Source organism: Carettochelys insculpta, chromosome 12, assembly GCF_033958435.1.
Source record: "Carettochelys insculpta isolate YL-2023 chromosome 12, ASM3395843v1, whole genome shotgun sequence".
NCBI lineage: Eukaryota > Metazoa > Chordata > Testudines > Carettochelyidae > Carettochelys > Carettochelys insculpta.
The window spans coordinates 31,898,935-31,914,639 of record NC_134148.1 but is presented as its reverse complement, the minus strand read 5'-3'; the positions used below and the strand labels follow the sequence as shown (position 1 = coordinate 31,914,639).

Genomic DNA, 15,705 nt, shown 5'->3' with positions numbered 1-15,705 from the left:
AGTGGGTCTTACCCAGGAAAGCTCATTACCTAATAAATGTGTTAATCTTTCGTGTGCTATAGGACTTCTGATTTTTACTTCTCTAGTCTGGCCATAACAGATGGATTAGAAAAAACAACACTACTTTTATAATAATGGGCTATATCCTCCGTGACCAAACTGACCTTGTCAACTCTGACCCTCCTCTTGACTGGGACTCCCTCCTTTTCATGAGCCCATATATTTAGACCCTCCTCTGGAACCCCCACTCATGCATCTGATGAAGTGGGTCTTTGCCTATGAAAGCTTATGCTCCAAAATATCTGGTAGCCTATAAGGTGCATAGGACTCCTTGTTCTTTTTGAAGATGCAGACTAGCTCGGCTACCCCCTAACACTAATTTTGAATCTGTATAGTAATGCCCCTGAAAGTTCTGTCCAAATCAAGGTCTGGTAGCAACCCTAAATAAAAGTCACCAAATGCCTGGGAGGGACATCTGCAAGAAGCCAGTTCTCTCAAGCAGTAGATGATAAAACGTGTTTTGTTTTTGATCCAATCAGTACAATATGGATGCCTGGGTGAGCTGCCAGAAAAGTCAAATGTGACAGAGACAAACCTAGAAATGCCCCCAAGGAGCTCTCATTTCCCCTCCTGCCTATATGTATACATGCAGGTAAAGAGTAATTGTTTGCAGAGCACAGATCAGCAGTCACTCCCTTGTACAATACATGACTGTATTTTATCAGCAAGAATGACAAGTCATATTTTATTTTTGCCTATGGAACTTGGCAGAATAGCAGACCTCGGAGCTTTGGTGCCCCGCTGAGCAGGGTGGCTTTAAATGAAGGGTGGGCAGCAAGTCCAAGAAACGATCTAGAATAAAACCAAACAGCCAGAGAGTGTTGGCCTGAAAGGAAGTGGTGGCCTTTTTTTTCAACCCTTCTCTTCTTGTTAAGTCAGCGAACTTGCAGAATTCTTTCACGCAACACAAAGCTCCCCTTTTCACAGAAAATAAACAAATATGTGCGCACACAAAAGCAGAGCTAATTAAGATCAAGTCATATCTCAATAAATATGCAAATTAAAAATCAAAACAAAGAAATTCTATTTAGCACATCATAAAATTGCAAATTGCTGTTGAGGATCTTGTGGGCTGTAATAGATATGGTGACAGGGCTATAGGTTTTTAATTAGTGGGCCAGCTAACATGTGCGTTTGTTTTTATTATAACAACTGCCAGGGTCTCACCCACTGTAGCTGTACCACTAGCTCCCTTCTTCTGTGCCATGTCAGCATACAGTGCTATTAATAAACTATATTTGCCTTTGAGTTCTCTAATGTAATGTCTTTGGCTTCGTCTTCTGTTTACCTTCCATAACACAGTATCATTATTCTTTGGTGTATCTGTCTCTCATCTTTTGCTCTTTCCATCCCTTAAAAGAAATGGGGATGTGAAAAAAAGCCAGTGCTCTCTGCACTAATAAGCATGCTGCCAGGGTTATAAATTTCCATGTTTCACAATTTTCATTGTCTCTGAAGGGAGCAGGACTGTGTGATGTGGAGAGCAGGCTTCTCCTAATGATTTTGGCAGCTTTATTAATAGGATTGTAACTTGCTCCCCACAATGCAACTTGTTGCCACGTTGCCTCATTTAGAAGAACGTGTATCCTACTTATTTGAACCGAGAGTTTGTCTTGCTTTGTTGTGTGGTCTAAGACTCCTTGAATTGGGAGAGAAAATTATGCAAGGCCGAGAGATGTGAAGGGAATTGAGTGGTTTGGTGGTATTGATAACATGACAAAGAGGCTTTCAGCTCCTATGACCTGGTCTACACGAGGGAACAAAGTCAATATCAGATATGCAATTCTAGCTCTGCCATTAGCAGAGCTAGAATCGATGTATCAGAATTGACTTTCTGCTGTTGTGTAGATCAGAGCCCTTTGAACTCATCCTGGCATCTCTTACTCCTGACAATATCATGGAGTTCCAGGGTTGATGGCTGAGCCCAGAGAGATCGATTTTGCTGCATCTTCACACATGCAGCAACATTGAACTCTGGAAGATGGAGTGTGGCATGGCGATCCTCCTGTAAGGATAGATATACCCTAAGTCACAGGTGTGAGTATCTCTTGTGACTTATGCACTCATTCTCAACTAATCTATGCAACTCACAGAATCTCCACTTACCTGACTACAAGGAAAGGACCTACATATAACACCACTGAAGACCACTCAGAAGCAGCAGCTGGTTCAGAATTTAGAAGCAAGCCCACTTGGTGGTTTGGGCTGAAATAAGAGTATTATACTGATTATCCCCAAACTTCATTTCATATTTGTTTCTGGGTGCAAATCAAATCATTGACATGTTTCCCTAAGGCCTTGGATGCTTTAGTTTGATGTGATGTGATGTGATGTGATGTTATGGCTACTCATGTAGGGCTTGATGAAGCATGCTACAGTCAAAGAAGAGCTTTCCATTGGCTTAAATGGGCATTAGATCTGACCTATCTTGCTGCTGCCACTGGTAAATCCAGATGTAACCAGGTAGTGCTATAGACTGAACCTCTCTAGTCCAGCACTCTGTGTTCTGGCAACATCCATGGTCTGGCATGATTTTAGCTGGTCACACCCATGATAAGTGGAAATCTGGCTAAGTTTCCTGTGGCCCCATAAAGTTTTTTAACAGACATTATTTGTCTTTTACAGCCACCAGTCCTGCTCTTGGTGTGCTGTGCTGTTATGTAGCTCTAATTTGCCTCTAAATGTTTTCCAAGAGCCCAGTAACCAGTGGAAGTGTTGGTACTGCTGCTAGACAATATTGACCTCCTGTGGTTCAGCAAACTCTCTGGTTCGGCACTGGTCAGGTCCTGAGGGTGCCAGATTAGAGAGGTTCAACCTGTATTGTCAAGGCATTCTGACTGGTGGGTCATCAACCAAGGACTGACATTTTTGCTTTCACCCAAGCCTGAGTCTGTTGAACATGAGAAAAAATGTTGTGGAGTTTGTTTCTTACCTTAGGCTTTTGTCTGTTTGTGGCAGGGGGAGATCATGGCATGGTCTGCGGTTTTGATTTGGGGACCCTATCTTCACTGTTAGCATTGCTCTGCAGTGTATGCCGATACTTTGTACAGTGCCCATGATCTTTATTGATAAGGGTTTTCATCCACTGGGAAAAATTATAAGGATGTGGTGAAATAGGTCACAGAATTGGTGAGGGAGAAGTTGTTTTTGGCCGCATGGGAACTGTGGATGAGTCTGATTATCTTCTCTAGAACATAAGTCGAGTCACTTTGATGGCAACTCAGTCCCATCACTGCATCATAGGCGATTGAATTCCACAAGATCCAAGAGCCTTAATGAAACTAGATAAATAATATTTTTTGTTTTTTCTTTTCTTTTTCTTTTAAAAAAAACACCTTTATTTTAACAATCACCAAGAAGCAGCAGCATAGGTTAAGAATGAAAGGGTCTGATTTCCCCTGAGTTTCACTCTTTTTTGAATACTGTCATGGTAGACTGGGTAAACTGTGCCATTCTTGTGCACTTCAAAAAAAGAAAATATCAGTCCTCTGGCCGTCCTCCACATAGAAAGCTGAGGTGGTTTTTAATTCATGTGTTACCAAAAATGTGTGTGAGGAGGAGGGGGTTCCATCACCCGTACACACTTGCACTTTTGAGCTCCTTCTCATCCAGAGTTCAGGGAAGGTTACCGGGAAGCCAGAAACTATAGAAGTGCATGGTTATTCATTTATTTATTTTTAAGCTATACAGACCTATTATGCATGCAGAAAATCCCTATGCAACATAATCCTGAAATGACCCGAGCCAAAGATCATCAGGGAGAGAAGGAGAGGGCACTGACAGATAGCAGCCCATACACAGTTAAGATCTGGATACTCGAAGTAAGAAATATCATGCATTTTTCTGGAGTGCAGACGAAGGAGAAAAGTGATCAATACGCCCAACTACAATGCTCTAAACTTCCCACATGTTCTAAAACCTCCAATGGCAGAGCTGATGAGAGAAGTCTGAGAGCTGGGAAAGTATTGTGATAGCTGACATGCAAATGAGGACAGCACACATTAAAGCCATGTATTGTCCATCTGCCAAGCCACTCATGGCTTACACCCTGGGACAGATTATAAGCACGGACCTAGTATGTAAGATTGTTATTCCTTTCCCAATATCCCAAAGCAATCCACTCTCCTACTCTGAGTCAAATCAAAACCAATGACCTAGAAGTAAATGACTGTGTCCCAGTTCCCCTGATTCATCCAGGCTCCTGACCCAGGCTGGATTGAAACTACTGACCTGGAGATGAAGGATTGTGTTGTGTTTTCTAGCTCCCGCAAGCCATCCAGTGCTCTTTTCACAACTAGGGCCAGATTGGATTAAATGGAAAAAGCTTCTTATCCCCCCAAGACATCTGTCTAATGGTTACCATTCATTCAGAAATATTTCATTTGGGTATTTTTAATACAGAGCATATTGAAAAGAGCTTTGTGAATTCAAGGGATGCATGGAACAGTTATGAACATTCGTGAATGAAAATTGCTAAATAAGCCTAGGGAGATCTTGAAGGAGCCTCAGCTGGTGTGAGTGTTACTTTCAAGCTGTGTCTACACGTGCACGCTACTTCGAAGTAGCGGCACTAACTTCGAAATAGCGCCCGTCGCGGCTACACGCGTCGGGCGCTATTTCGAAGTTAACTTCGACGTTAGGCGGCGAGACGTCGAAGTCACTAACCTCATGAGGGGATCGGAATAGCGCCCTACTTCGACGTTCAACGTCGAAGTAGGGACCGTGTAGATGATCTGCGTCCCGCAACGTCGAAATTGCCGGGTCCTCCATGGCGGCCATCAGCTGGGGGGATGAGAGACGCTCTCTACAGCCCCTCAGCTCACTGGTGGCCGCGTGGAGCGGTCCCTTAAAGGTCCCCTCCCCCTCCCTGCCTCTGCAGGAAGCTGAGGGAACGTGCAGGCTGCAGCCTGCACATGCGGCTAGCCTGCACCACCCTCAGCGACCCAGCCAGCTGCGATGGCTGCCCGGCAGCCCCCCCAGTGCCCCCAGGGGACCCCCCCCCAAGGGGAGCCAGGGCAGCCAGCCCAGCCAGAGGGGCAGCCAGGCTGGCAAGCGGCAGCGGGGCCCCTCCTGTACGGAGGCCGAGCTGCGGGACCTGCTGGGGCTCTGGAGCGAGGAGGAGATGCTCCAGGTAATGGGGAGCAAGAGGCGGAACGCGGATGCGTTCGCTCGGCTGGCCGACGGCCTGGCTGCCCGGGGTCACCCTGCCCGCACTCCTGACCACGTCAGGAGTAAGGTCAAGGAGCTGCGGCAGGGTTACTCCTGGGCCCGGGATGCGGCCAGCCGATCTGGGGCTGCCCCCATCACTTGCCCCTTTTACAGGGAGCTCAGGGACATCCTGGGCCCCCGGCACACCTCCTCCCCTCCGGCCACCCTTGACACCTCGGCTGACGAGCCCCAGCAGGCCCTGCAGACAGAGTCCGCCCCGGAGGCAAGCCCCGCACCCCGGGGGCCCCCCCCGGAGCCCACCCCCGGGACATCGTGGCAGGAGGAGGAGGAGGAGGAGGAGGAGGGGGGCTCCTCCTCCACAGAATCCAGCCTGCAGATCCTCCTCCTGCCATCCCGGAGCAGCAGCAGGGCCTCCACCCCCCGGGGATCTCTGGACCGTGGGAGCGGACCAACAGGTAGGTACCCCTCTCTGGTGGACACCCCTGGGCTTGAGGGGCGGGGGTAAGAGATATGTGTCCAGAGCCCCTACATGCTCACATGGCCATGGCCCCAAGGACACCAGGGCCATGGCCCTCACAGCACTGCATCCATCAGCCCCTGCCCCCCCGCAACCCGCATGACAGTGCCATGCCCCATCCCCAGGCCAGGGGAGAGTGGAACCTCGAGGGGCCCCCGGGAGGAGGGGGTGGGACACCCCGCAGCAGCAGCATGTGATGGAGTGTGGGGAGTGCCAAAGGGAGACTCAGGCTACATATGAGCAACCAGAGCCGAATAGCTCCCAGGGCCAAAGGAGGATCTTGGGGCTACAGCTGGCAGGTGACACCTCTGCCCTGAACAAACAGGAGGGAGGAGCCGAGCTGGCTTGGAATTGGGGGGCGAGGGCGGGGCCACAGGTAGAGGCTAGGGGAAGGGAGAGCTGGTAGGCAGCCAGCCTGAGGAGGGGGAAAGCTGCATCCCAGAGGGGCCCCCCTTGGGGTCTTCTCCCCACGACGGGTTGGAAGGACTGTCTCTTCCGACAGCTGGTGCTGTCACTCCTGGCAGAAACTGGGCATCTGTGGCCTAAGAAACCTCTCCTGCTGTCAGACCCTGCGGGGTGAAGTGAGAGTCGCACCCACCAGGGGACGGGGTGCAGGGCAGGGGGACCCCTGAACCCCATCCATCACAGCAGCATCTCCCGGGGACGGGGATGGGGAACCTGCAGCACAGGGCTGGGGGGACAAAGGCCACGGCTCGGGGCCCACACTAACGCCTGTCTCCATTCTTCTTCCCCCACTCCTCTCCTGTGTCCTGCACCTGCACCATCAGAAGGACCAGAAGAGAGCGCCAGCGAGGCCTCAGTCGTCCCAGAGAGCCCTCCGGGACCATCGCTCCAGGCCAGCCCCTCGGCCGAGGACCGACCAGCCCCACGGCGGGCTAGATGGCGGACCCCGCACCTCCAACCGCCGACGGCGACGGACCCCCAGCTGCTGGCCATCCACCGTCGGCAGCTGGAGGTCGCGGAGCAGCACTTCCAGCTGCAGGAGCAGGCACTGGCCTGGCGCCAGGAGGCATGGGGGGCCTACATGTTGACATTTAACCGCCTGGTGGACTACCTGGCCCCACCATGCCGCGCCGGCCGAACCATCGCCCGCCCTGCCTGGTCCTGCAGCCCCACCACCAGCTGCTCCGCCCGTCGCCGGCCCGTCCGCCGTCGCCCCGCCACCCACCCGCGAGGGCCGGAGCGCCGAGGGACCCCTGGAGCCACCTGACACTCGCCAGCCCCCATACCTTCCGGTCCAGCCCGCTCCCACCCAGCCACAGACCAGGCTGCAAGCGCGGCGGGGCTCCTGGCCGGCAACGCCCAGTGCCGGGCTATAGGGGCGAGGGCACCGGGATGTGGCCCCCCCCCCTTGTATATAGTTGGACCCTGTTTTTTTGGTCCCCCCGTTTGCCCCGTCCCCCCCATGTAAATAGTTCTCCCCTTTATCCTCCCTGGTTTTCTTTTTATTATTTATGGCAGACAGTTGTTTCTTTGGATTGTTTTATTTTTGTACATATTGCTTTTCTTGAACGTTTGTACCTCGTTGTTTTCTGTTTGTGGTTGACATATATTTATTTACCTCAAAAAAAAAAAATTTCGGAAAGAAAAAAAAAAGTTTCGGAAAGGAAAAAAAAAATTTACATTCAGCCACAAGTGCGTGCTGTCATTTGTCCAGGACAAGTGGGGTGGGGGGGGCGGTGGGGTGCTCCATGGTGTGGGCGTTGGGGCAGGAGTGTGGGAGAGGAAGCGGCGGGCAGTAGGGGGCCTGGGCAGAGTTCACCCCGTGGCCTGTTCATTGAAGTGGGCCCGCAGGGCCTCCCGGACCCGGGTCCCCTCGGGGTCCACCTGCCGACTGGGGGCAGCAGGTGGCTGGACGTGTGCCCTGGCGGCCTCCGCAGCCCAGCCCTGGAGAAAGGTCTCCCCCTTGCTCTCGACCAAATTGTGCAGGGCGCAGCAGGCACCCACAATCTGGGGGATGTTGTTGGGGCCCGCATCCAGGCGGGTCAGGAGACATCTCCAGCGTCCCTTGAGGCGGCCAAATGAGCGCTCCACCACCTGGTGCGCACGGGTCAGGCGCTCGTTGAAGCGCTCCTGGCTAGCGGAGAGATGGCCCATGTAGGGGCGCATGAGCCACGGCCGGAGGGGGTATGCCGCATCTGCGATGACGCAGAAGGGCATGGTGGTGTCCCCCAGAGGGATCTCCTGCTGGGGGATGTAGGTCCCCGCCTCCAGCTGGCGGCACAGGCCCGAGTTCCGGAAAACCCGGGCGTCGTGGGTGCTGCCAGGCCAGCCCACGTAAATGTCCTGGAAACGTCCCCGGCTGTCCACCAAGGCCTGGAGGACCACAGAATGGTAGCCCTTGTGATTGATGTAGCGTCCTCCACTGTGATGCGGGGCGTGGATGGGGATGTGAGTCCCATCCAGAGCCCCGAAGTAGTTGGGGAAGCCCAGGGTGGCAAAGGCGGCGATGGTGGCATCTGGGTCCCCCAGCCTCACGAGTCTGTGCAGGAGCATGGCGTTGATGGCACGCACAACCTGCAGAGAAAGCACATGGGACAGCACCAATGAGGGGTGAGCAGGGTGTGCATGGCCCTGCCCTGCCCTGCCCTGCCCTGCTCTGGCCCCCCTGCCCTGGCCCCCCTGCCCTGGCCTCCCCCCGTGGGTTCGCTTACCTCCATGAAGACAGCCCCGACGGTGGCCTTGCCGACACCAAACTGCTGGCCCACGGATCGGTAGCTGTCCGGAGTGGCCAGCTTCCAGACAGCGATGCCGACCCGTTTCTGCACTGTGAGGGCACGCCGCATGGCAGTGTCCTGGTGCCTGAGTGCAGGGGTGAGCCACTGGCACAGCTCCAGGAATGTCTGCTGGGTCATCCTGAAGTTCCTGAGCCAGTGGTCGTCGTCCCACTCCCCAAGCACCAGCTGCTCCCACCAGTCGGTGCTGGTGGGGTAGCTCCACAGCCGCCGGTGTGTGAGGCGGGGGGTGGAGCGGGGTGCTGCAGGGGTAGGGGTTGAGCCCTGCTGCCCTGGGGGCATCTCCTCCCCTGGGGCAAGGAGGTGCTCAGCTGCCTCCCACATGGCATGGGTCAGGGCAAGCCCTGCTCCTGCCGGGAGGGCTGGGTGGACCTCTAGCTGCTGCTGCTGCTGCTGCTGCTGCTGCTGGGGGTCCATGACTGCGGCGTCCGGGGTCTGTGTGCCTATGGCTCCTCAGACCGCGTGCTGTGCAGGCTGAGTGTGTCTGGGAGGGGCCCTTTAAGGGAGCGGCTAGCTGTTGCCCCGGAAGCGCTAGTCCACCCTGTGACCCTGTGTGCAGCTGTGCCTGGCATCCCTATTTCGATGTGTGCTACTTGGGCGTGTAGACGTTCCCTCGCTGCGCCTATTTCGATGTTGGGCTGTGCAACGTCGAAGTTGAACATCGACGTTGCCGGCCCTGGAGGACGTGTAGACGCTATTCATCGAAATAGCCTATTTCGATGTCGCCACATCGAAATAGGCTACTTCGATGTAGGCTTCACGTGTAGACGTAGCCTCAGGGAGCCAGAAGATATGCGTGACACTAGCTTACATTGTCTATAGATTGCCTTAGAATCGCCTCTGAATTTGGCCCTGCCATATAGAGACTTGTGAAGAAGGATCTGTTCCTTTAAAAGGTGCTGTAAATTTCTTTGGTCTTGGAATAGCTGTGGATCAGTGCTCCTGGACCCTTTAATTTCTGCCTACACCTCCTCTTGCAGATAATACTCTGCCTTTACATGGAACACACTATGAAGCTGTCACAGCACTTTAACCAACATGGATTCATGAGCTGTACCATGACATAGGGAACAAACAGGATGAGTCTGTTGGTTCAGCCAACAATCTCTTAGTATCTGTCTGCCCTGCCTTCTCTTCCCATGCCTTGATATGGTTTGTTTAATGTAAGAAAGGCCATACTGGCTCAGACCAAAGGTCCATCTATCCCAGTATGCTGTCTTCTGACAGTGGACAATGCCAGATGCCTCAGAGGGACTGAACAGAACAGGTGATCCTCAAGTGATCCCTCCCCTGTCATCCATTTCCAGTCTCTGACAGACAGAAGCTAGGGGCACCATTCCTACCCATCCTGGCTAGTAAGGATTGATGGACCTAAACTTGTAAGCACCTCAAGGCAGGTGTTATGTTCAGGGCCCTACCAAATTCACAGCCATGCAAAAGATACCATGGAGCATAAAATCTGGTGTTATCCCATGGAGTCTGTGTGGTTTTGCCCTATAAGATACAGATTTCATGGAAGAAGGCCAGAGTTTCTCAAGGGAGTTGCAGGAGCATCATAAGGTTATTTTAGGAGTGTCACAGTTTAGCCACCTTTACATCTGCATTAACTTCAGAGCTGGGCAGCTGAAGGGTGGTAGCTGGAATGTTCACCATGTGCCCAGTACTGAAGGCAGCACCCACCAGCAGCAGTGCAGAAGTAAGGATGGCAAGGCCACACACATATTCCCTTTCCTGCTGTACCACTGCTTTCAGCGTTGGGTGGCCGGAGAGTGGTGGCTGCTGAGGCCCAGCGCTGCAGGCAGCAGTGCAGAAGTAAGCTGCCATATTGCTGGTGGTGGCTCTGTCTTCAAAGCTGGATTCCGAGTTAGCACCCTCTGCTCTCCTGATGCCCAGCTCAGGAGGCAGTGCTGCTGACAGCAACTGCCCAGAAATAAGGGTAACAATTCTGCAACCCCCATACAATAACCTTGTAAATGCCCCCACAACCCATTTTTTGATCAGGACCCCTACAATTACAGCACTGCGAGATTTCAGATTTAAATATCTGAAATCATGAGATTTGCCAGTTGTAAAATCCTACAGTTGTGAAATTGACCATAAGGGACTGTGAATTTGGTAGGGTCCTAATTATGTTGTCTGCCTGTAAAGGACCACCCACACCTAGGTGGTTGTATAAACCATCATGTTTCTGTCCTGGGGGATATGTAAATATAATTCTCCCCATTTTTTAGATGGGAGAACAGAACAGGGAGTATGGCGTAGAGTACCTCTGATGGCATAGAGTACCTCACTGGCAAAGCCAAAAATAAAACCCGGGAGTCCTGAGTCTTAGTGGCAGGCTCTAACCACTTGATACCACCACCTCACTTTGTTGACATTCTGTCTGTTTTATGATTGCTTGGCAGGAGCAGCAGCACTAGCAGCCTGGAAATTGAAGATGAGCCTCCTTTTGGGGAAGATATAGATTATAATACTGACAGCTGCTCTGATCAAGAAGGGGACTTTTCTGAGCTAGACGAAGAGATTCAGCAGATCTCCATGAGGGCAGAAGGGGAGAGAGAAGAGGAGGGGGCCGGCGAGGGACAGTCATGTAGTTTCAGTGTTTTTGGAGGGTTTTACATTTCCAGCCAACAAGCAGCCAATAGCAAAGGGCTCCCTCTTCCATCAGTGCCCCTCGGAGTGTTTGCCGGGTGTGAAAGCAGCCCTGCATGAACAGAGTTGTGACTTACTGAGAAATAGGCAAATGCATCACTGTTCCTCTTTTGTCATTTGCCAGCTTCAGCTTCATTCTCGGATATGTTGCCCCAGTTCTGCATGGAAAACTGACTTGTTTGTGTAACATAGATATATAGAGGTTCCCTACCCTATGCATATAGTGAGCAGTCACTTGTCCAGATGGTGCAATTTGAGGACTTAGGGCATTCTTACATATGGTCCTTAGTGCAATCACTTCCTCTGGTACAGTTGTCATGCTGGTTGGTCTTTTGAGGGCCTAACATTTGGGAGAAGAGTCTTTCACCCCAGTTCTTTCCCTTACTCTCGTGTCTCGGAAAATTTCAGAGAAAAATCTTTCATCTGCAGATTTTTTTTGGCCAGAGTTGAGGTATTTCTTTCCTTTTATTGCCCTGAGGTTTTACTGCATGTATCTGAATTCTGGGAGCCTGATCCAAAGATTGCCATTGACAACAGTGGGCTTTGGTCAAGACCTGTGGGCTTAGTCATATTCCAACGTATCTGGAGAATCCACCGTCACCGCCTACAACAGGAACCAATCCAACCAATGATTAGAATGGAGCAGATTCTTATCTTGTGTAGACCAGTATTTTTCCATTGAGTTCAGTGGACAGATGCCCATATAGCAAGAGGTACACGAGGGGGATGCTAAAATACACATAGTTTCCCACTATCTACCATTCTATGGATCCACTTCCTCCCAGCACTCTCAGGACAGCTGAACTTTGCAGCATGCCTGGACAGTTCCCAGTCAGAGCACTGTCTGAGGTTGTTTTTTGTGCTTTGCAGAGATGTATGCCTTCTGAAATATGCCTGCTGAGGATCTCCCATGCATATGGAAACATCACATGCACATGTGTTTCTGGCACACTGGGTCTCAGGTGCTGGGCTAAATGGATCAGTGAAGTCAGTCAAGCCACTGTAGATTTATACCAATGGACTTGGGTGCAGACTTTATCCCTCTGAGTACATTGGATGACCCCCTATGTAAGTCTTTCCATCTGTATGCACTGAGAGACAACAGGTCTTGCTGACCCTACATAGGAATGAAAGTTAATATTCAGGACTTTTCTTAGGGCAAGGACTCCCCTGATGAAACACTATCATGGAACCTCCTAGAAGAAGGCAAATGTCTCTGCTCTTCAGCCTGGCCAGGATTCTTAGATTTTATCAAGGGGAACAGTATTGTACACATCAGCCGCAGCGCCATTTGACATCTGCCTTAGCCGGATGACCATTCCAGTGGCCATCATCTACCATCATGTGTAGGGCTGTCAATCATAGCTAATGCAAGTGATTAATGCAACCCCACAGATTAAAAAAAATAATACCGATTATTTGTATTATGCTCTGAGGAGCTGTGTTCGTTGACCAGGACTCATTGTGCTAGGTGCTGTACAAACATCTCATACAAAGATGGTTGGAATCTTGATGAGTAAGCCTCACTGTTAGAACAGATCATAAAATGGAAAGCTGGTTTCCTGAAAAAAATTGGAATAGTTTTCATGCTGAAGGGTTCAAACCTGACTCATTTTTGAAAAAAAGCGAGGGGATTTTTATTCAGATTTCTTAATCACAAATGTCATGGAAATAGCTATTGAAAAATAATCATTTACCAAGAAATAAGAGGTTCTCAGCAATCAGAAAACATCTGTAACCATATCACAAAAAGTAAACAATCAAATCTATTAAAAATAAATGTTGGCAAAAAAATGTTCTAAAAGGACCATTGGCACTCACTCTGTGTGTCTCCATAGATGTTATGCAGATGCCTGTCCATTTTAGAGTGTTTGAGAAGACCAGGGGATTCTGCACAATAGTTAATTGGTTAAGAAATTGTAATAGGACCACAGAGAGATGGGCTGGAGTCAGCCCTTGTCTGTTGCTGGGTCCTATCTCTGTGTCAAAATTGTCTCTTTCAGTCCTAAAGACAGGAAATAGTTCAGTTCTCCTGGTATTGCCTGCCAAGGCAGGGACTTATTTTGCAGAGATTCCTCATTTATTATAGAAGAAATTAGGAAAAGCACTACATGGCCCTGACTGCAATTCTAATCCTTTGCTATGCATTAGAATTTACTATTCACCTCTGTGCCCCGGGCTTTGCAGAGACAAGGACTGCCATCTCTTCCTGTGCCACCGAAACATTTAATATGTAATAAAGTCATAATAAGAAAGGAAGAATCGTTAACAGTACAAGAGTACCACAGGCAATGAATGTTCAGCTCCTGTTCTGTCTGATATTTCTCAGGTCGCAGTCAGCACTGTGACTTCTGCAGAGTGTAAGGTGCGGGATATATAGTGGGATTTATTATTAATTATTGGTATTATTTGTGATTATTTTTATAACTCTGTCTCGCAGATTCAGTCAGAGGCAGCCAAATTAGAGGCTAAAAAGGCTCAGGCTTTTCCAAAGGAAGCCCCCCTTTATAAAAGTGAAATTCAGGAAAATTAACCTCTATAAAACCATCCAAGGATAAAAGTAACTTTCAGTATTTCTCTCTCTGGCACCTGTCGTTTCGAAACTTTCCAAACTTTAACAGCCCTTCAGGAATTAAGTCTCTCAACACTCTTTGCGAGGTAGCTAAACATTGTGATGAATTGAATAGTGTGTATCTGCATTGTACCTTCCAGCGGCTCAAATGTGTGTCATGGGCTGCATACTGCTAATGGAGAGTCTCCTTAAGTTCAAATGCCACAAGCTGCACCAAGAGGCTCGGAGTCCTGTCCCTGCTGTCTCTGTGGAGTTTCAGATGGTCATACAATATGGGCTGGCAGTGATTTTTTTGGTATCACTTCTGGATAGCTAAAAGGGACCACTTGGTGCCATAGTCGGTACATTGTCTGCAAAGAAACTTCCCTGTGTGAGTTGAGGCTGTATTATGTTGCTGAATGACTTTCTTCCGTGTGCCCCAGTCCTGGATATGCTCAATGGGAGCTTATTGTTTGGATTAAAGTCAGAAATACAGCCCCTTCCTATCCTGCTGAGGTTCCAGCATCCAGCCAGCCCACCAAAGCGAGAGTCTCAATCTCTTGTTCTAATGCAGCTCAAAAGCCTGGGTCCTCAGATGAGCTTCTTACACAGAGCTAATTCATTAGGTAGGATGTCAGCTATCGCTGTACAGATGTCCTGTTCTGCTGGCTTCCGCATGCGGCTTGTTGCACACAATACTGATTTTTGATAAAAGGATGGCTCACAAGAATGGACACAAAGGAAGTAAAACACGTGTTCGCATTATAATAGGATGTATAACATTGCTTCAGAGCTTATTAATAAGAAAGATATGAGTATAGCTAACCTCAAAATCCAATGCTTGTACGCATGACAAAGCATGCACTTTGCAGCACACACAGTGTGCCATGCACACCCTGCAGCACAAAATCACAGTGCAACCCATGCTTGCGACAGGGTGTTCAGAAAAGCTACCACACAATCCCAAAATGCAGTGCAAACATGCGAGAGTACACACTGCCACACAAAACCCCCAATAACACCAGTGTTCCCTGTAAGCTGAGTGCTTGGGTGGCTGCCCAGGAGAAAGTCAAGTGCTGCGTAACAGATAGCAGAGCGCCCACTGCCACTCACACTGTGTAGCATGTGTTTCTATTGGTGGTGCACATCCACACATGCCTTGGTGCACATAACAAAATTTATTCTGCCATGGATGGGAAAAAAACAGAGGGAGCATTGACCACACACAGCCTTATTATCAGCATATTCTTTATCATGGACATTTCAGGGCACATACACCACACACACTTTGTGCAGTGCAGACCAGTCTTCCCTGTCAACTGAGTGTCTGAGTGGCCACCCAGGAGAGACTCAGGTGACTGCCAGCTGATAAGCAAAGCACCCACAGTGGTCACCATGTGTTTCTACTGGGGGTGCACATCACCCTATGTCTTGGTGCACCCGACAAAATTTATCTGCACGTGGTTGGAAAAAATTAATGGGATCAGTGGTGCAGATAATATACCACCACACATTGCAATGCACTGAGGTTGTGCAGATTTCCACTGTAAGGACATTTTCAGTGCTTTTGATCATCTGACACTGGTAATTTCATGAAGTAAACACTATGGGCCAGATTCATTCTTGAAACAACTTTATTAAAAACAACAAGAAGTCCTGTGGCACCTTATAGACTAACAGATATTTTGCAGTATATGCTTTTATGAGCAAAGTGAGTCTTTGCCCTTGAAAGCTTGTGCTCCATACTCTCTGTTAGTCTATAAGGTGCCACAGGACTTCTGGTTGTTTTGGAAGATACAGACTAACTCGGCTACCTCTCTGAGGCTTGTCACTGTGCAACTCTATTAAATTCGGTTGTGTTACATCCAGGATGAATACATCTCAGTGGGCACCATTCTGCCCTCAGTTACACTCATTTATTCTGTACCAATGCCATTAACTTCTGTGGACTTGCTCAGCTGTAAAATGAGGCAGAGTGAGACCCTAGCCACAGGTCTTGC

At 49.7% G+C, this 15,705-nt stretch overlaps 1 protein-coding gene across 5 annotated transcripts in view; it reads left to right on the top strand.

Moving 5' to 3' along the window:
• The window catches only part of AGBL1 (AGBL carboxypeptidase 1), a 453,395-nt gene extending 440,459 nt beyond the window's left edge, over positions 1–12,936 (top strand). For 4 of the 5 annotated variants that reach the window (XM_075007044.1, XM_075007049.1, XM_075007045.1 and 1 more), the window contains one exon: positions 10,908–12,936. In XM_075007044.1, the coding sequence (XP_074863145.1) occupies positions 10,908–11,214 (307 nt within the window). In that variant the 3' untranslated portion in view covers positions 11,215–12,936. Of the gene's footprint in view, positions 1–6,534; positions 6,985–10,907 lie in introns of those variants that run through there. The other variant, XM_075007047.1, reaches the window with a different exon arrangement.
• Positions 12,937–15,705: the final 2,769 nt, after the last annotated feature.